The sequence below is a fragment of the Zeus faber genome, assembly GCF_960531495.2.
Source record: "Zeus faber genome assembly, chromosome: 22".
In the NCBI taxonomy this organism is placed as follows: domain Eukaryota; kingdom Metazoa; phylum Chordata; class Actinopteri; order Zeiformes; family Zeidae; genus Zeus; species Zeus faber.
This window is the reverse complement of record NC_137209.1, coordinates 11,127,689-11,150,176: the sequence shown is the minus strand read 5'-3', so window position 1 is coordinate 11,150,176 and position 22,488 is coordinate 11,127,689. Positions and strand designations below refer to the sequence as shown.

Below are 22,488 nucleotides of genomic sequence, written 5' to 3'. Positions count from 1 at the left end.
TTAATGGTGTGGCAGCCCTTATAAAAAAAAAAATATATATATATATATATATCTTTTTTTTTATTTATTTATTATTATTTTTCTTTTAATGCATTTTAATTTCCCTTGGCCTTTAACAAACACAGAATAAAACACTAACGGGCGATGCCACGCACCTCTCTCCAGCTGCCCGGCGTTGGCCTCGTACTTCTCCATGATCTGGCGGACCTGCTCCCTTTTGAGCGGCGGGTACAGCACCTCGTTGAGCCGCGAGTCCCTCTGCTTGCGGTTGATGAAGTCCATCAGCTGGTCCAGCGAGATGAACGGCTTCCTCTTGGAGCCACTGCAGGAGGGACGGAGAGGAAAGCCACCCAGAGTTCCAGTGGGAATCAGAGAAAATGTTCATCATGGTGTGTCTGTGTGTGTGTGTGTGTGTGTGTTCAAGTTTCAAGTGTGCATATTATTACAAGTGTCACGTGCTAGCGATGATACGCAAGAAGAAGTAAGTAAGTAAGTAAGTAAGAGTAATAGGTGAGAATTAGTAATTCACAAAAAAAAATACAAAATAACAAAAATAAATACACAACAGCAAAACGAAATACAAAACACAAAAATACAAAATATAAATAACTCAAACAAACAAAAACGGAAAATCGCTAAAACAAAAAAATACAAAAATATTCAAAATAGCAAAAACAAATACAATATACAAAAAATACGTAATAATAAAATGCAAAATAACAAAAATACTAAATATCAAAACTAAAAACAAAAACAAAATAACATCTGTATTGACGCACATGTCTGCGATACGTTGTATGTAACTCTGTGTTCCGGTGTGTGTGTGTGTGTGTAAGAATATATTCATAACTTGGAAACTACACCACCAGTCCACCAATCAAAACTAAAATTGTATTCAAATATCAGCCGACAGATTTTGCATGTGTAGTGGTTGAATATGAAGTTATTGCTGAAATCCAGCTCTGGCTGCATGGAGCCGGATTCACATACTTCTCCTCGAAGATGCTCTGGATCTCCGGGCGGAGGCTGAGGCTGTCAAGGAACTTCAGGAAGGCCTCCCAGGTGAAATCGTCCGGCTTTATCCCCTCCATCTGGACAGACACAGACGTGCATGTTTACCGTCAATTCCTGCGGTGTATAGGCTTATTGCCAACATTTTGTATATGGGGCAGGTCTCTGCAGGTTTCCTGGTGACAATCCCATGATGCAGCTGTTCCATGACATGTCGTCTACTGGCGAAATGCCAACAATGGACAAAATTCCTCTGTGAAAACCTGTGTTCCATAACCAGAATTACAGTCAGTCGTTTATTATTTGGAGAGGTTGGGGCGGGCAGGGTGGTGTGGTGTGTGTGTGTGTCTGCGTCTGTGTGTATGTGTGTCGAAAGGAGTCTCTCGGTACAAACGTATTGTCATTGCCTTCATTATTGTTCGTTTTTTATGACACATTTCAAAACTCATTTTTATCATTCATCATCATTCCTTGAGTTGTGAACGATGGGAATTTTGACAAACCTCAGGAGACTGCAACAAGTCCATGTGATTCTCTTATCTCACCAGCAGAGGGCGCCAAAGCAGAACAGACTTGGCAGGCTTTTTTTTTTTTTTTTAACTGTTATTTGTGGGAAAAGGAGGATTAAGGAGAAGCCTTGTGAACCCTGTGTGAATTTGGCATGGGAAGCGTTTAATTTGGCCTTTTTATTGTGGCTCTTAAGCCACGGGCCTTCATTGCTTTATTTCATCATGGACGGAGGCTTAAGAGGAAAAATAAACTCGGCGCGCAAGAGGGTGCATGGAATTTTATTTATTTATTTTTTTCAACTATTCTGTTGCTTGGGGACATTGCTGCACCAAAAGTAGATCCGCTTCTACGCCATTTTGTTTCCCCGACGCTGGTCTTTACCCGGTTGGTGACAAGGCTGCACTGTTCCAGGGCGGTCTCCACTCGCCTCTTATCTGAGAACATCTTGAGGATACTAGAAAACGGAGGAGGAGAGAACACACACGGATTAGAAACGCTCTTCGTTCACCGTGCGAGAGCCGCCGTGCCTCAAAATCTGAAAGAGAAAAGGAAAAAAAACCCAACTCTAAAAGGCAAGAGCAAAACTCAGGGTCAGCAGAGTCAAATGACAAGAATGAAACACGCATGGCCGCAGGGGAGGAGTGAAAGAGGAAAGGAAAGAAGAAGTGGAGCACACAACGTTTAGAGATATCGTTTCAAGGCGAGAGGGAATCTGTGGGTGTGTGTGTGTGTGTGGGTGTGTGTGTGTGTCTCTCACTTCTTCACTGGAATCTTCGCATCCTGATTCAGCTGCAGTTTTAACTTGGTATAACTGAGAGAGAAGAGAGGGGGGGGGGGGGAGAGTGAGCAATTTTTTTTATTTATTTGCATTATTATAAAAAACAACATTTATTATAATGTAAAACAATGCAAAAATAAAACAAAACTCACGCTTTAAGGAGGAAGGTGTTTCTCGATGCATTCTGGGAAAGGATGTTTGTCGCCAACTTGAACAGCTCCTCCGTCCATAGCTAGACAAAAGCCCCCCCCACACACACACACACACACACACACACACACACACACACACACACACACACACACACACACACACACACACACACACACACACACACACACACACACACACACACACACACACACACACACCATCAGTTCTAGGGCTTGGAAATTTCTTAAGCACGCAAATCAGGATTCACTGTGTGTGTGTGTGTGTGTGTGTGTGTGTGTGTGTGTGTGTGTGTGTGTGTGTGTGTGTGTGAGAGAGAGATGGGGAATGGTGAAGACCACTGTGTGGCTCTTTAACTGTTCATTTGATATGACAAAACAAACAAGGCAAGGAAAACAGCTGCTCCACTCAGTTCAAACAAGCCCGTATGACACACACACACACACACACACACACACACACACACACACACACACACACACACACACACACACACACACACACACACACACACACACACACACACACACACACACACACACACACACACACACACACACACACGGCTTGACTTTCTCTTCCTCTCTGTCATGAAGAAATGAGACAGTGTCCCACCCATGTACAGTATCACACCCATTGTGTGGACAAGCCCTTCCTTCAAATTGTGTGTGTGTGTGTGTGTGTGTGTGTGTGTGTGTGTGTGTGTGTGTGTGTGTGTGTGTGTGTGTGTGTGTACCACATTGTCAACATTGTAAAGAAGGTAATCAGTGCACGGCCTGAGGAAAGAAACTGGCAGGTAGGGGACACCGAGAGGGAATAAGAGACAGACAAGGAAAGAGGAAAGAAGAACGTATGAAGAAACCAACAAACATATGAGGAAAGGAAGTAAGGAAGTAAGGAAGGAAGGAAGGAAGGAAGGAAGGAAGGAAGGAAGGAAGGAACGAACGAATGAATGAACGAACTAACAAAGTTTGTTAAGGCGAGGACAGGTGTGGAAGGGCGGGGCGACGGTATCCGTGGTTACCTTGGCGGTGTCCTCTTGCATGGCCTGGAAGTTGAGGAAGGAGATGTTGACCAGGTCGTTGCTGTGCACCACTGTGACCAGCTTGTCCTCCACGCTGTCGGCCGTCCCGAAGCCCAGCACATCACGCACCTTCGCATCCTGAGAGACAGACACACACACACACACACACACACACACACACTGTAGGACTGGGCGATATATCATTATACAAATATTTATTTTTTCCTTGTACCTTTGTAAATAAAGTCACGTGATCTGTACCGAGGAAAGATACTGCGATATTTGAGTTTGACAATATCGGTCGTAGTTACTGCAGATGGCAACCTTGCATCTGGTTAGGTACTGCGGATTGGAATGAACCATAGACGGATAAAGTGAGAGGGGACGGACGCGCACGCGCACGCACACACACACACACACACACACACACACACACACACACACACACACACACACACACACACACACACACTACTTTCTTTCACATTCTTTTGCCCTTCTCTGTGCCCTCTACTCCTTGCGACAGCAGATGTGCGTCACATGTTGCGGACAGGCTGATCCAATTAAGACATGAAAAAAAAAAAACATTTAAAAAATAAAAATAAAAAATTGAAAAAAGAAACCGTCGCGGCTAAATCCGAAAAGGGGTTTCCGTCTGGGCCCCGCGAATGACATTTTCCTCGCAAACGGCTTCCAGCGGTGAAGAGCGGCTCCTCAAGACTTCCTGTCGCCGCAGAGACACGCCGAGATCACGGAGACTGATATGGTGTAACTGGTTTGCTCTCAGTGATTGCATATTGCATTGTGTGTTGACGCCCACATATTCAGGGTCACATAATTCACATAACAACTGTGGATTGTTGCTATGTTATTATTATTATTATGTTATGTCATTAATAAGGTGCTTGGTGTACCGGGAGGAAAGATCAGGTGGTTAGGAGAGCGAGTTTGGCTGCATTAATTTATCTATTTAACCTTGAATATCATAAGCCGCAAAAGAAAAAAGGAAGAAAAAAAACCTGTCCCGCCCACGGTATCGTGTGATTTCCCGTATCACTTCCCGCGTGACAAAACGTAGTTTGGCCTTGTAAAGACCTTGTAATGCGTGACGCCCCGTCGCCGATCAGTCGTGTCGTGCGCAAACCGCAACGACTTCAAGTTTCCCGATCCCGAGACAGAAAGTTGTGTAGTGTGAACAGCACGGCGATCGGACGACTTTAAAAGCGGCGCGTTGGTGTAAACGACCACTCTCGAGCTCATCTTCACCGTTTTGCCAGGTCCGCTGTTTTCCCGCGGAATTGGGCTACTTCTTTAGTGTTGAAGGGGTTTTTTTTTTTTTTTTTTTTTAGTTGACGGGTTGGGGGATAGCGGGATATTGTCATGGAGACCTGGCAACCACGCCCGTGTTAAGTTCAGTTTTTGCAGCGTTGCTTTTGAACAAGTCCCTGAGAGCCGCAACCACAGAAGCGTGTTGGAGAGCCACGACCACGATGGCCTACTCCAGCGGTGATGCTGAGGCACCTGCGCCTGCTACGACTGATGGAGACCAACGACGCGGGCCATATTTACAACAATGTCGGATTGAAAGATGCATCATATCAAATTAATTGCCTTTTATGCTTACCGAAACATATGGAAATATTGGCAACCAAAATAAAATCGGGGCAAAAAAAAATAACAAGCTGATAGCAAAAAAGAAGGTTTTTGTTTCCTCCACAGCATTTACTTTTACTTTTGATATTCAGTACCTTTAATATCAGCTACTTTCAGACTTTTACTCGAGTAGTATTCTAATGAGTGACTTTCATTTTTACCAGAGCAGTATTTTTTAGTAAGTAACCTCTACTAAGTGTTTTTTTTCGAGTACTTTCTCCACCACTGACCATTTATACAATATTACAACGACTTGATGTCTTCAAAAAAAGATCATTATACCTACCAGAAGACAATACAACAAATGCAATACCATATAATCCTAAAATTTTACTATATTACGATACAGCATTGCAAGCTAGAGGAGAGCAAAGCACAAGCAGAGACACATCAAGCAAAGACACAGCGATGATGTTGTAGCTCAGGTGTTCAAATGGACATTTTTTCATGGACCCCTGGCACACGCAATGCATTCAGTGTGTGTACTGTTACAGGCGGTACAACCGCAACAACTATAAACATAAGACCCCCTTATGAGGGGGGGGATAAAAGAACATCAACCTGCAAGTTGTCCTTTCAACAGAAATTTGTCCACAAAATGTTGTGTTTTTGTGAGAGATGTGATGTGTAATCTGATTAAAGATAAAAGGTAAGCAAAGGCACACAGAAGAATGTTATGCAAGTGTGTGTGAGCACAAGGTGAAGGGTGAATTGGAGCAATAAAAGGATTAGTGCCCCTCAGAGCACACAGCACCCGCTGCAAACTGTAGATCTCGGGCCAAAGGAGTTTTTTCCTCTACACTAGCATTCCGTGTGTGGGGTGCAGGGAGGACGCAGAGAAGGCCGGTTTCTGGGTAGCAGTACCCCTCAAGAGGATACAGAGGGACCCATGTCAAGGTTTCCAGCGTATTGCAAGCCCTGCAGCAGCCATCCGGGCTTAAGTTATATTGCAGTGTATCTTGGGGACAATTTGACTGTTCTTTTCTGAATGTTTATTATTAGCGGATATGGACCTAATTCTACCCTGCATGCATTGGTGGGTGTTTTTCTTCGGTGTTTCCTAGGGTGAACATCTGTCTGTTTTCCGGAGATCTGGGCTTTTTCTGGAGGATCATTATTTTGGATTTTTTTAAGTTTACCCAGTTGTGACAGTATTGCTCCAGCAGAACCAGATGCTGCAAAGAAGTCTTTTCTTTTTTTGCAGAATTTTTATTCCGCACTTAATTTTTACATCGATTGATTTGATTATGTCATAAAAGTTACCGCCACACCGCTTTGGAGAATTTTATAGTATAATCCCTCTTGCCAGATTGAATCGAAAGCTTTCTGATATTCTATGGGTCCCGTATATGGGTGTGGTAAAATGGCCGCCCACGTCCCCTTGAAAAAAATAAAATAAAATCAAACCTTTCCAATTTTTCCCACAAAAACTCACAACATTTTGTACACTTATGTAACATCACTTGACTTCGACACTGGACTAGCCCTCTGGATGAAGAGGAATCGTATTTTCTTCATCCTTGCGATATGAGCATGTGCGATAAACACATTGCAAAGGACTGAAATGCGACAAATAGGAAAAATCATTTTATTCACACGCACGTTTTATTATAGTCCCAAAAGTTTATAAAGTTGATTTGATGTCTCTGAGGGACATTCAGAGTTCAGTCAGTTTGAATGGAAGCGTGTTGCTAGGCACTTCCACTTGTGACCCGAACCGATGTTTTATAAGTCCGGTTATATAAGTTGGCTATGTAGAACGCACAACAGAGGAGCCGACGAGGTGTTCAATGTAAACTCGGAAAATTGTAACTCGTGCTGCGTTTCAGAGAACCCGGGAAACCATTATACTGTACGTACCTAACATGACTAAATTGGACCCTGTGTATTGCTGCCTACAGCTATATTTTGGGGTCTAGCTCAGACGGTTTACATCTCGTTTGAACCGGTATATCACTAACACCTCTTGGTTGACGTTTCATCCAAATCGACCCACATAACTTTGTGAACAACCGAACAAATCTGACCGATATCACAGATGCGGTCCAATGCATTTCACGCCAAAATATGTCCATATATTATCTCTTTGGCCCCCATAACTGCTCATTTCATGAAAAATACGCAAAAAAAGTAGTCCACAAAAACTCATGACCACGTCGAGTCCACTGAAATGTGCAACTGAGTGATGCATTCAAGATCCAGCGAGGCGTCGGAAAAATAGAAGCCCTGTAATGGTAATTACTCAGAAATACCAGAACGTTTTCGTATTTCATGGAAACTTAACTTACTCAAAATGTAATCCAAGGAAAAAGTCAGCACTAAAGTTATGTAAACTCGACTGCTAATGTAAATCTCTGTGAACACGTAAACCTTCGTAAATATGTCATAATTGACGTACACGAGACAATGCCACATATCTGAGTCACTGAGACTGCACATGTACCTACATACAAAAAGGTAAGTTATAACAATGCAAAGAGTTGGTTTAAAGTAAAAAAATATATGTACATGTATAAATTGTTTCCTACAGCTAAACTTAACAAACCTCAATGAAAAGGCAGTTCTTCCATAAAAATTCTAATGACAAATTAATGTTAAAGTTCCATAAATGTTGTCTACATCAAAATATAGACAAGTAATCTATCAAAATTGAATTTTACAATTGTACACTATTAACAGAAAAATACGATTAAGTAGTAATTACACAAATTATGTCACATTAGAACTTAAAATCAATGGTTGACGTCTGGTTGAAATGGGAATGCTTCATACGTGAAAGTAAAATGAAAGTTTGATTCCTGGAATTACATGGACGAAACCACTTGATGTTTGTAAGTTCAGAAAAATGCGAAGCATTTCACAAAAACAAAAAAAAAAAATACATTGATCTACATTTGGAGCAGGAATTTGTGAAAAACCGATTAAATTTCCGGTCGGGTGGTGGAGCGAGATGAGTTTGTGGAGCGGGCGCTCATCCAATTTGTTATATATGTGCAGGTTGTGGCTCTGGGGGGGCATTTGCATCGTGTGAGGTGTGTGGTGTAGACTAATAAACTGACGGACTCATAGTGTAATACGTACTTAACACGACTAAACTGGACCCGTGTATTGCTGCCTGCAGTCATATTTATTATTATTGTTATTTATTTAACAGCTAAACCCTGATATAAGCGGTCCTGGAAACTGCTGCACATCTGCCATAACTGGGAGTATAATACCATGACATAAATCAAAGTGTGTATCAACTCCACTTGCCTCATATTCCACCCCTGTGTTATCTCTGTATCTCCTGCTTTGCAAAATTGTCAAAGTCTTCTCTCTTGCACAACATCTTCCTGTGTGGCCATCGCCAGTTATATCACTTCCTGTCCGAGTGTTCCATCTGTCAAGCGGCTCATTAGCATGCTGTCACCTTTGGACCGTCGGCCGAGGTGAGAGAAGTCACACACTTAGCCACACACAAACACACACACACACACACACAGTGAAAGCGAGAGTCGAGTACACACACACACACACACACACACACACCAAAAGTACCTCACATGAACAGCTTTTGGTGACAAACCCATTCAGATGGTTCTTACACAGCGAGGGGTGACAGGTCTTCACACACAGTAGTGCACACACTCATATACTCACACACACTCACCTACCTTTGGTAGTTTGGCAAACTTTCCCGTTCTGGTGTCTCGGATGAGGCCGATGTCCAAAATCTCAACTTCCTGAAAGACAGAGTGAGGAGACGTTAATGACGGGAATCAATGGCCCATAGTGTAACGTAAGTCTTATTTCTTGAAGACTGTTTGTCACAACACTGTCAAGCAATTAAACATAGACAAAAAACAAAACAAGGTACCGGTAACGAAACTGGTGGGAACGCCAACGCTGTACTGGCCACGTGTAACATTTCAGATTTTAAGGAAACGGGGTCTTGACTTGCAGATTTTTGTCACATAGAAGCATATCAGATATCACGAATGGACAAAACACATTTATATGTTATGATTGTTACTTGAATTATTGAAAACACCGAGAAGAGAAGCTAGGATTAGAGAGATTTGGAGGAAAAGTGAAAGAGGCGGAGGGAGGGGGACAGCGGTGAGCAGGAGGAAAGAGGACAAAGGGAGCCAAAGGACGCAGTGGAGATGAGGAAAGAAGGAAGGATAGAAGTTGTGTGTGTGTGTGTGTGTGTGTGTGTGTGTGTGTGTGTGTGTGTGTGTGTGTGTGTGTGTGTGTGTGTCGTAAAAAGCAAGCCATAAACAGAGAGGAGGGCGCACTGTAAATATTTGTAAGGCCCAGCAGTCGTTCACTAACCTATCTTGCTCCATCTCCCCCCACTTCTTATCTTTATACTCCCCCCTCCGCACGCACGCACACGCACACACACACACACTCTTTTTCCATTCGGTTCACTTATAACTTAAATACTTTTATCTTACACTTTTCTCTTTCACTACACCTGTACAAATTGTAAGACCGCTCTAAACTTTGCTCAACGTGATTTTATGTTCAATTCAATTTCAACAAATAAAATATTCCCTTTTGCACCCTCAGCCTCTCTCCTTGTGGTTCCTGTGATGTCACTGCCCTGCAGACGGTGGGCTCCCATGAGACCAGCATGTGGGAGGGTAAAGGTCAAAGCCGGCTGACCAATGGGATGGAATTCTGGCACAAACTCTATCCTCCGATTGGCCCGTTGGGATTAGCCGACTTGCTCCGGGAATTAAACGCTTCTAGGTCTCTAGGACGTTTGTTGCCGGAGGGCACACACGCACACACACAGAGAGACACGTGAACACACACACACACACACACACACACACACACACACACACACACACACACACACACACACACACACACACACACACACACACACACACACACACACACACACACACACACACACACACACACACACACACACACTCCCAGAGGCCATGGTTTCATTCCACCGTCATTCCACCATCGCCATGGTGACTCCCTCAAGACCACAGCAATGAGCCTGCAACCTTGTCTGCTGTGTGTGTGTGCAGCATTTTTTTTTATCGTCTTTCCTCAGAATGAACACATGCACACACAAAGACACACACACACACACACACACACACCAACTGTAAGCCAGGAATATCCCCATGCAGGTCCTGGCTTGTGAAACATCTGTACCTGTTGGGCAACACTGCGTGTGTGTGTGTGTGTGTGTGTGTGTGTGTGTACGCCTGTCGCCTCAGCATTATAAGGAAGGGGTGTACTTGTACTATTTGTTTTTACATACAATATTTGGAAGCACGTGTGCAATTGTATTTGAATGCATCTTCCCTCCAGAAAAATGTTGTATGTGTACGTATGTGCAGCTCTTCACAGGGCACATTCTTAACATATTTGGGCCAAACTCCCGGTGTGTTGTTTTAGCGTGTAATATTTAACTAGTCATTGCAGCTGGACCAGCCCATTCATCTTTCAGCACTAATCTCCCCGCAGCCCCTAAATCCAAGGCCTAATGACAACACACAGAGGCCCTTACTCAACTCAAGCCAGGTCAAATGCCAGTCCATTATCAGTCCAAGACACTGTCAGATTCTCATCTGAGCCTTTGCGATTTGAAATTGATTCACACCAATATATTGTCTTTGCACGGAACGGAGACAATATTTAAAAATCTAAAAATGTGAGCTACAATCAGGGGAAATGCTCAGGGGTCATTTCAAATGTGTGTGCTTATTCGTAAAGGGGCTAATTTGATATCAGTATGGTCCTTTAATACTTGACATTTAAAAGTGGCATTTACCCATAACAATCAACAAAGGCAGCTGCCTAGTTGCCATTAAATGAATTACAGTATATATTTTTCTGCCAGTGAGATGAACTGTACTCTTACTTACCCTTTGATTATTCACTCCATTCTTCCTTTCTTTGATTCTTTCCTGTTAACCTCCTTTCCTTCCGCCGCCCTTTTCCCTCGAGTCCTCCCTCCCGTCTTTATTCATGCTTAAAAGATTGAACAAAGATCAAGGGCTAAGAACACAATGATGAAGGCGCCACTCCTTTCCTGCGATGCTTGCGTGCATACTGCGCATGCACGTGTGTGTTCAATTATCGGTTGAGCTAAAATACTGTATATATTGACTCGGTATCTGAAACCTCTCCTTTGAAACACACAACACCATGAACCACAATCTACGGTCACGCAACATTTGTTAAGTCAGTCAGATTGTCTTGTCAACCGCCAACCTACTATAGCAGGCCTGGCATTAAAAAAAAGCCATTTTGTCAGGTGAATCAGTCATTCTGGAAAGCAGAGATATCCGGTCAGCAGGTCATCCGTCCTAGAACCCCCCCCCCCCCCAATCGATACATACTTTCTGTTTGTCAATGCTGGCAACTACAACTTCCGAATTGTGACACAGATATACAAAGATAGCATTTGAGTAAAGGAAAGTGGAGGTAGAGCGGAGTAGGTAAGGGTAGGGTACAGTCAAAGTAGGGCAGGGTAGTTCAAGGTCAGGTCTAATAGGGGAGAGTAGAGCAGAGGTATGGTAGAGGGTAGGGTAGAGTAGAGGGTAGGGTAGGGTACAGTCAAAGTAGGGCAGGGTAGTTCGAGGTCGGGGATAATAGGGGAGAGTAGAGTAGAGGTATGGAAGAGGGTAGGGTACAGTAGAAGTAGGGTAGGGTAGGTACAGTAGAAGTAGGGTAGGGTAGGTTAAGGGATAGTAGGGGATAATCGTGTAGAGTAGAGTAGAGGTATGGTAGAGCAGAGGTAGGCTAGGTAAGGGTAGGGTACAGTAGAAGTAGAGTAGGGTAGGTTAAGGTAGGGGATAATCGGGTAGAGTAGTGTAGAGGTATGGTAGAGTAAGGTTGGGTAGGTAGGGTACAGTAGAATTAGGGTAGGGTAGGTCTGGCGAAAACGGAACTGCTGGTCTTCCCGGCCAAACAAGGTATTTATCACAACATTGATATTAAAATCGACTCTCTATCTCTTGTTCCTACCAAGGCTGCAAGGAATCTTGGTGTCATTATTGATGACCAACTGACATTCTCGGACCATGTTGCCGCAGTCTCCCGGTCCTGCCGCTTCGCACTACTCAACATCCGAAAAGTCAGGCCGTACCTGACCCAATATGCCACTCAACTGCTGGTACAAACCTTGGTGATGTCCCGTCTCGACTACTGCAATGCCCTCTTAACAGGCTTGCCGGCCTGTGCGGTGAAGCCACTTCAGATGATACAGAATGCGGCGGCGCGACTGGTGTTCAACCAGCCAAAGAGGGCACATGTCACTCCGCTGCTCATCGAGCTCCACTGGTTACCTGTAGCCGCCCGCATCAAGTTCAAGTCTCTTATGCTGGCCTACAGAGTGATTGTTGGGAATGCTCCCGCCTACTTAAATGCTCTTGTAAGAGCACATGTTGCCCCCCGGATGCTGCGCTCGTCAAATGAGCGTCGCCTGGCTCTGCCGGCCATACAGCCACGGCAATCCAGGCTATTCTCATTTGTAGTTCCACGTTGGTGGAACGAGCTGCCAAAAATGACCAGAGCGGGGACCTCCCTCTCTGTCTTTAAGAAGCACCTGAAGACCCAGCTCTTCAGTGAGTACCTCCTGTCCTAATCTACAATTACTTTGCACCACCTTGCAGTATTTATTGTTACACCAATGTTGTTGTTACACTAATCTCTGTCGCAATGTAGCTGAATGTTATTCTCCCTTGTAAGTCGCTTTGGATAAAAGCGTCTGCCAAATGACTAAATGTAAATGTAAATGTAAATGTAGGTTAAGGATAATAGGGTAGAGTAGAGGTATGGTGGAGTAGAGGTAGGGTCGGGTATGGTAGGGGGAAAGTGGATTGAAGTGGGGTAGAGTAGATTGGAGTAGAGAACAATAGGGTAGAGTAGAATAGAGTAACCTAGAGGTAGATTATGTTTGAGAAGAGTGGGGTAGGGTAGAGCAAAGTAGAGTAAAGTGGAGAGAGACTAGAGGGGGGTAGAGTAGTGGTAGAGTATAGTAGGGTTGGGTAGGGAAGAGGGTCGTAGAGTAGAATAGCCTAGGGCAGTGTTACTCAAAGGGGGGTACCAATACCCTTAGGGGTACTGTAGGGGGTACTCTGGAAAAAAATATTGGTTTTATATATAATGTGAAGAAAAAAAACACATGCACGCCTTTTGGTCTCCACGATAATTTATGTTAATTTTGTTTTTTTCCCCCAATGCCAGTGAAAGGGGTACTCAGCAGTAAAAGATCTTAGAGGGGACACTACTAAAAAAGGTTTGAGAACCACCGGCCTCAGGTGAGGTAGGGTAGGATAGAGGGGGGTAAAGTAAAGTACAGAAGAGTTAGAGTAGGGTAGAGCGAAGTAGAGCAGAGTGAAATAGAAAAGGGTAGTCGGGGAGAGTGGGAGAAGAAAACAGGGATGAAGAACAGAGAACAGTGGAAAGGGACAAAGTCGGACAAAAAGAAATGGGATACGGGATAATGGGAGGTTGGAGAAAGAGTTTCACTCTGGTGAGATGGAATAGTTGGCAAGGTGTTCAGAGAGCGAGGGAGACGTGGAGGTAAAAGGAAGGAGAGGTGGAGGGGAGGGGGGCCAAAGGATAGTGAAGGGGGGACACTTAATACCCTTTTAAAGTCTTGGAACATTTCTCTACATTCCTCCTTGACCCCTGTATTGCTCTTAGTCAAACAAGAGAGAGCGAGAGAGAGAGCGAGAGAAAGAGAGAGAGAGAGAGAGCTTTGAGTTTATAAAAACACTTTTATTTAACAAATGCGGTATCAACTGGCTCCAGTGGCACAAGCACAAAAAAAAAAAAAAAATGGCAGAAAATTAAATGAACAAAGCAATAAATAAATAAATATTAGTAATAATGATATAGTCATCATAATACAAAAGAAAAAAAGGAAAGTAAGTGAGAGAAGTTTTAGGTTTTTAAAACACTTTTATTTAACACGTGGTGAGAGTGAGAGAGAGAGAGAGAGAGAGAGAGAGAGAGAGAGAGAGAGAGAGAGAGAGAGAGAGAGAGAGAGAGAGAGAGAGAGAGAGAGAGAGAGAGAAAGAGACTATGCAAACGCAGTGGCAGAGTTGGAAAAAAAAAATATATATATATATATATCATTCCAAGGCATCAATAATGCAGGGAAATGCAAATTATTTGCATGCAAATAAATACAGTCATACAGTGTGACTCAAGAAGCACAAACATATGCAGGCCGGCTCTGCTCAACAAGCCACACAGACACAGAGAGACAGAGAGAGAGAGACAGACAGACAGGCAGTATGGAAGAAGCGTTTATCTTCACAATCGGCGTGATACTGCACAGTGTCCCATTAATTCATGATAGAGAGGAAGAGAAAGTCAAGCCTGTACTGTATGTGTGTGTGTGTGTGTGTGTGTGTGTGCGTGTCAGAGAGATTGGGAGTGAAAGGGAGAGTCTTGTGCCATATGCAGTGACAGATAATATTCACAGAGGCGGCGCTTGAACAATGAAGGAAACAAAAGACGGATGGACACGAGAGACGAGGGAACGAGAGAGACTGGGGGAGGAAGCATGTCACATTATCAACTGACAAACTCACTTCCCTTATGAGCTACTCCCCGGGTATGATCCAAAAGCCGTGCGTGTGCACACTATGCGCACTCCCTCGTTTCAAGTTAATTCTTTGTGGATGTTTCACTTGAGCTTGAGAGATTATCTCAACTAGACCTCCGCTGCTGCTGGCCAACAATCATTTCACTTCTGGCTTAGCACACGCACACGCACACACACACACACACACACACACACACGATCTGCCTTGTTCTCTACCAGTAAAGTGGACGGGGGTCTAACAGGTTAAGGAAACCGGTGACATTCTAAATAAGTCTTCTCTCCGTCCTCCCCGGCATTAACACACCCGTCCTTAACTTAAACTCAGAGCAACTACTTCTCAATTTATAGCGGCATGGTGACAGCCATTGAAATCGGCATTCCAACACACGAGACCTCACCCACAGCTCTACCCACCGGGTATGGAGTTGAGTGTGTGTGGGGGTGCGTGACCTCTCACTTTAGGCAGAGTGTGTGAAATCTATTTGACTGCACTTGCAACTAAAGCCTCCTTGATAGTCGCCGCGGCCGGAGTGTCGTTTAGTGCACGGCAATTCGGCGCAAGCGCACCCCCCCCCACCCCCCCGATCTTCGGAGCTCGGCGGCGCGGGCTTCAGGTGGTTCGAGGCGGATGCGTTACGAAAAGGAAGGTTGTAGCGAAGAGGTACGCGGGTGCAACCTGCACCATCCAATCCGTGCGTGACCACAAAAATAACCAGATGGCGTGGAACTCACGGAGGGGGATGGCGTTGCCGCTGTGCGAAGATCTGGAATATTTTAACACTTTGTGACTCCTCAGTGATGTGAAGACTATGCATTAAAAACCTGCACCGACGACAATAAATACTCATCTATTTAACGCGTCCGAGTGATTCAGATCCTTCAGCTCAGGACTTCTTTGCAATGTTTACAGTAGTTCTTTCAGTTTCCCCTGGAGGTTTGTGAGCTGCGCCCCCGGCCCTTGAGGAGAATATCGCCACGGCGACGCGCGACTATAAATGCCCGTGCTCTCTGGTCTGAGTGACGCCAGCCGAGTGGCACGGCTCGCCGGCAGCGGCACTAAAGCAGGCCTAATGGGGGGAGTTGAGGAACCGGCCCTCGTCCCTCGCCGTTCCCTGTTACCACTGACATGTAGTGAACACCTGCAACGAGGAAAGACAGAAAGAAAGAAGGAAAGGGACAGGGTTAAAAAGAGAGAGACAGGAGACAAGAGTGATCAGGGTCGGTGAATGTTACACCCCCCCCCAAAAAAAAAAACAAAACAGAGAGAAGGGGGGGGGGGGGGGGGGGCAAAGGAAGAGGAGGAGAAAAGAAGAGGGAGCGCCAGAATCGCACGGAACCCCACTCCGAAGCGTCTGAGGAACTTCCTGCCCAGTTTCCCACGCTGACGAGAGAGCGAGAGCGAGAGCGAGAGAGAGAGAGGGGAAGAGAAAGCAAAGAGATAAGAAGTGCCGCTGCGTGACATTGAGGATAAATAAGCCGACCGGCCAGAGAGGAGGAGGAGGGAGAGAGAGCATGAAAACGGGGCCGACCCTCGAAAGAAGAAGCAGGGGAGAACATGTAAGGAAGCGCGATCGAGACGATCGGGGTAGAGCAAGAGAAAAGACGCTGCCGGACGGGGAGGGAGGGAGGGAGGGAGGCGCCGGAGAGGTGGAGAGCGTTTGGAAAAAGTGCCGGGTGGAGATGAAGAGCAGAGAGGGAGGAAGTGTAATCCCTCAGTTTATATTGAAGGGAATAACTTTGTCACCCTGTCTCCCTGAGGACTACCAGCTGCCCCCCACCCCCCGAAACAGATGCAAAGGCCGAGAGTGAGGGACAGGGGGAGAGAGAGAGAGAGAGAGAGAGAGAGATTGAAGAAGACAAATGGAAGGTGGTGGATTAGCGGTGTTCCCAGCGAGGCGAGAGTGCCCGGTAAAGACAGCAGAGAGATAAAACAGAAGAGGGACGGCCAAAGAGAAGCACCAGCGGGGGATTAGCGGTGATGGGGTGGGGGGGGCAGGCTGAGGACAAGTTTGGGGACTAAATGTCAAGAATTCCACCAGCGGCGCGGTCCAAATGCGGTCCAGACCCGCCCGGGACAGGGGGCGCCAAGACCACAACGGCAACTCGGGTCGGACGCCTCCGTCCCCACAGCGTGTTGGGGAAAACGCCACGTGAGAGAGCCAGCTCCCCCCGAAGTGTCCTCCAGCACAGACATCCAATAAAATCAATACTGTACATACACACATGCAGTGAAATACCTACTGTACCTGCTCCCGAATAAGCCAGGAGGGGTATATACCCAGCAGGTGCAAAGAAGCCTGTCGGTGTGTGCCGACCGCCCCCATGATTTTCTCCTGATGGAAGAATTGTGAATGATTTGTGTTTTGCTCCACTGCGACAGTTCCGGCGAAAGAGTCGCTTGTTTGGAGTCGTTCATTTGGAGGCATCCGTTTCGGGCGGCTCACTTCGACTCGTTTTGAGCTGCGAGTCAGGCGCGCCCGCAATGTGTCCAAACAAGCTCCCTTAAGTTTTTCGATTGAGCGAGCGAGCTAGTTCTTGGCTGTGAAGGGCAAGGCATAAATCCTCAATTATTTTGACAGAGTGAAATGACTTTCGTGAGAATTCCGTGTCCAGTCATAACAGATCAGCTAAGCAAATGCACGAACGGTTGGAAAAATGTACTCTTTTTTTATTCCAGTGAATCGTCAAGAAACAAGAGCCGAACCATTCATCACTGTTGTTGTCAATGTAATTCCCCAATCGCTAGCACAGGTGCCATTGTGCCGCAACGCCTGCCGTACGTATGGGAACATGACTGTGCGTAACATCATATTCCCCCGAGAATCTGTCTCCATTTTCCTCATTGGTGCACATAAAAAACAGGACAGTGGAAATCCCTGTGTATGATATAACATCCCCATGGCACAAAAACCCACTTCATCACCTTCTGCATGAGGCGACCCCGCCCACTTCAAAAATAAAGGTACGGTGCAAGTAGGAAGTTAGGAGGAAGGTGGGTTGAGCCAAGTGAACAAATGCAAATGTGTTATGCAAAAGACCGACAGACCGAGATGGAGGGATTAGCGACCAGCAGATGTCTCCACAGATGTGAAGATTTGGGACACATGTTTGAAGGTATGCCTGCTTATCTGTTAGAGTGTGAACCTTGTGTAAGTGTCCGTGTGTGTGTGTGTGTGTGTGTGTGTGTGTGTGTGTGTGTGTGTGTGTGTGTGTGTGTATATGGGGCTTAGCGCTCGCCTTAAAGGGGACCTATTATGCAAAACTCACTTTTTCAGTGCTTGTGCACATGCATTTGGGTCTCCGATGGGCCTACTAACACACAAACGGTGAAATAAGACGACCCAGTCAGTTTTTTTGGGAGCCAGCATGTTTCAGAAAACACGTCCTGAAACAACCCGTTCACGTTTGTATCCCAACCCTACGTCACGTCGGGCTTCAGTAGAATTAAAACCGCCCTTCGTCTGAGTAACTCCACCCACGGTTGGAGAATATCAAGCGCCGTTGGGAAGACCAGCACAAATCTTTTTAAAAGAAAGAGGAATTAATACCATCTGTCCGTGAATCTGCTCTGCGTTTGACTCAAGATTCAGCCACTGGATTGCTTATTTCTCGGCTCAAATTTGTTCAGAAACAGATTTTGGTGGACTAATACGTTGAACTTTACATACTTCATATAAAGTGCTCACAGAGCTGGGAAAGGGCATCTGAAGTGGGCGTGGGGAGCAGCAGCATTTTCCTTTAAAGGACACACACACACACACACACACACACACACTGAAACAGAGCGTCGGGAACAGGGGGGTTATAGAGGCATGTTAGAATGGCTAGAATGCATAATCTGAGTGGTATTTTCAGGAACAAACTTCAAAGACATGTTTGGGGACCTCTAGGGGAGATCTATGTTAACTTGTGGAAAAGGAGCATTATAGGCCCTGTGAAAGGATCTGACTGCTATCACCAAGCAGTGCATGACGAAAGAAAACCCTTCCTCACTTAATCTGCGGCGTGCAGATAAAACACAAGGACTCAATGTCATTTGTGAGGATTTTAAAGAGCATATGGGGGGGAAAGTAGAAAACATGCCTGCCTTGAGTAGAGTATGTCGGTATGTTCAGCTATTTACTTTCCCAAAAAGGTATTTGTGGTGTGGTGTGTGGATGGGATGGTTTGAGCAGCCACATCTGACCTGGATCTAGGTGATTGGGTCAGGGTGGCTGCATACCAGTTGCTCATTGGTTGGGCTAACGAGCGTCAGGTTAGAACCCCCCACATCCACAGACACACCCCCACAGACACACCCCCCCACACACACCCACCCACCCACCCACACCCCCACCCACACACACACACACACACACACACACACACACACACACACACACACACACACACACACACAATAGGAGCCCTGTCATGACAGGTTCGATTTGCTCCTGGCTAATTCCACCTAGCCTCCCCTCTGCAATAAACTGGTCTACAACCCATCGTCGTCTGTGACTCTGTGCAGGAGGGCCCTGGAAACGCCACTTGGGTGGCCTGTGGCAGGCAGAACTGCAACACTATTTTTGGTTAGTTAGGGTCCCCACATCCGCCTCATACCACCCAGTATGACCAGCAATGACTCCGACACACGAGTTAAGTCTTAATATACAGAGGCCATACAAAGTGGACTTGCCTTAAATGCAGTCAACCCGCTCAAGAGGGTCAGACAGATGATTAGGGACTCACTAAATGAGTACCAATGTTATCTCACAGTGCAGATGGCGGAGAGCGGGAACAGGGTGAGCGAGCGAGTGAGTCAAAATAAAAGAGAAGGGGAAAGAACAGACACAGGCTAAACCGCACATGGGGCGTGTCTCCTTGGTTTCTCTGCCAAACCGCTCAACAGACAGCTGGTTACCACTGGTGAAATTCTGGAAATATATGGTGAATACAGAAAATGAAACAAGAGGAGAGGAACGCAGCGGCGCTGGGAAGGATGGAGTGATTTATTTATTTATTTACTTACTTATTTATTTATTTGAAACAAAGAGAAAAAAGGAAAATATTAGTCAGGGAGTTCCGGGGAAAGCGAGGCGGATGAGAGAGGGAGGGAAAACACGGGAGGTCCGAGAGGGAGGCCTGAACTACAGGGCCGAGACATTTAAAGGTCAAAAAGTCAGGCGGGGCACGGCGACAGAAAGAACAGAAAGGTCGGGGGGGGGGTTAGAAATTGTAAAAAGGTCGCTAAGGTCGCTTGTCCGGGGAAGTCGAGCGACCGAAAACTAACGTCACGGAAATAGAGACGACAGGGGAACTCCAGGGCTAGGAATCTTTCAAATGAACAAACCAATGAAAGCAATGAATTGGCTCAGTGATGTTGGAGAGATTAAACACAGATTTTCAAAAGTCATTATTAGTAATTGATGCTTTATGCTGATATTGATGTACCATTTATGCATCCTGGTAATAAAAAGAAAATACAGCCAAGGCCCTCCGACCTATGAAAAATCCCATATCAAACCCATGAACTTTAGACTCTTACTTGAATTGTGTGTGTTACCGTATGTGTGTACACTCCCAGGAGCTGACCCGAATGAAAGTTGCACTGTCAGTGTGTTTACTGGCTCTGGACGTGGTGTATTGTACCCTCTGGATTCATATACCATATGACCTTTGCATGTGTTTGGTCAGATGCTTCAAATTATTTTATTTTTATTCTTTATAAAACAATAAATCGGAGGTACTGGGGAGGAACACACAACATGTTAAACTCATCTTTACCTCAATAAAAATAAAAAAATAAAAATTAAAAAAAAATTAACCGGTATCCAATATCAAGGGGAGCAATAAAAATGACTTAGGAATACATTATGGGATGACTGAAATGACCCATTCACTTCCAAATGGATCTGTTACGGGAAAGTGGGGAAACAATATAGTTGGAGTGCCTTTAATTGAAGGCTGAAGGATGTGGTTTTGACATCACTGTCATGGTGTTACAATACCATTTGTTTTCGGCAAATGGTACTTTTCTTTCCAGCAAATATAGTTGCACGGCTTAGAATTAACACCCGCAAGGGGAAAAATGTGAACTGACAAGTTTGAGGAGAATATAATATATTGAGAGCCGTTGGAAAAGCCATTGTACGGCGTTATTGCGTGAAGACGAAGGCCTGATTTGCCAGAGATAATTCGAAGTCGCCTTGATGCTAAATGCAAGTGGCAGCTGTAACCAAAGAAGCACTTCAGATATTCTGCAGAGACTGGCGGGTCTTTCCCAGGAAACAGTGCGGCCGACCGCTGCACAGCTCAGGATGAATGATTGGATGCAAAGTGCTCCCAGACACAGCAGAGGTGGCGAGAAAGAGCAGGGCGTCTCCCTCACCTCCGCCATCACCTGCTTCTCTAACCTTCCGAGCGAGGCGATAAAAGGTTTGCTCGTTTTCCAATCCTTTGGCAGCGATCCTGCTGCAGGAAAAAGAAACGGCTGCAAACCGTGCATTTGAGGATTTTTTTCCAGCACTTTCGCAAAAAGCCCTTTTGGCTACATCCACATTAACTAAGGAGACTAGAAAAAGGGAGGTGCGCCACTTCCTACGAGCAATCTACCTTAGCCGACATTAGGCTCTGGATAGTTTGGAACCTTGGATGTACAATTGGAGGAAATTGTGAAAAATGTGATACAGATATTCAAAGACATGCTGAGAATTGTGTGACTATCGTGTTGTTTTTTGATTTTTTTTCAGGCTTAAACGATTGCTCCGCTGGACTGCATTTAAGCACAGTGAGAAGCCAAAGCAGAGCGATTTCCCGACAGCAGGGAGCGAGATGGTCTTGTATCCGTTCTTGTATGGTGTGTAGCAGTGGTCCAAAGTTATATCTCCCCTGGTGGCACACGTCAAGGCAAGTCAAGTCACACTTTATTTATAGAGAGCATTTCATACCATGGGAAACACAATGCGCTTTACAAAGAAATACAAAAAAGAAAGAGAGAACGTAGTTGTCAGCCGGTCATTACAAAAGAATGCCCCTGAAACAACAGCAACAACAAAAGCAACAACAAAGACAAACAAAAACAACAATAAAAGCGACTCCAACCACAGTGGCAGCAACAGCAACAGAAAACAGCAACAACGGCAGCAGCAACATTGACACCAGCAGCAACAGCAGCAGCAGCAACATACACGCAAAGACGTCACCGGAACCGGAAGTGGTAGCTCTCACCGGAACTGGAAAGGTCACTCAGGTTAGAGATGGTTAAGTCGAGGTAAAAGGTTACGTTAAGTTGAGGTATAAGGTAAGCGAGAGTTAAGTTTAGGTATAAGGTTCGCAGCAGCAACGACAACACCAGCAGTGACAATACCAGCAGCAGACAGCAGCAGCAACAAAAACAGCAACAGCAACAGCGCACAAGCGAAGATGTCACCGGGACCGGAAGTGGTGGCTCTAACAGGAACCAGAAATCTTCTCATCTGTATTGTGTCAACAACACGCGACCACCACAGCCGCATCGGGATGTTCGTTCCAAAGTCCGCACAACACATCATACAGGTTCGATAGTGCAGGGTCGGTGTCTGCTTGCGGTGGAATATAAACGGCTGTGATGATGAATTCCTGGGAGGAGGTAGAATGGAGGGCATGAGACGGTCAGCTGTCCCAGGTTCGGTGAGAGGGAGCAGGAGAGAGTCTTGGTGTTGTTGGGGTTACACCAGCGGCTGTTTATCATGAGGCAGACCCCTCCACCCTTGGATTTGACCCTTGGACCCTTGGATCAAC

General features: G+C 45.4%; 1 protein-coding gene across 1 annotated transcript in view; it reads right to left on the bottom strand.

Annotated features, from left to right (window-relative positions):
* The window catches only part of plcb3 (phospholipase C, beta 3 (phosphatidylinositol-specific)), a gene marked incomplete at its 3' end in the record, with an annotated part of 53,750 nt that overhangs the window by 16,619 nt on the left and 14,643 nt on the right, over positions 1 to 22,488 (bottom strand). The window contains 7 exon segments of the mRNA XM_080023182.1: positions 156 to 322; positions 991 to 1,091; positions 1,903 to 1,975; positions 2,279 to 2,332; positions 2,452 to 2,531; positions 3,495 to 3,632; positions 8,804 to 8,872. Of these exon segments, the coding sequence (XP_079879308.1) occupies positions 156 to 322; positions 991 to 1,091; positions 1,903 to 1,975; positions 2,279 to 2,332; positions 2,452 to 2,531; positions 3,495 to 3,632; positions 8,804 to 8,872 (682 nt within the window).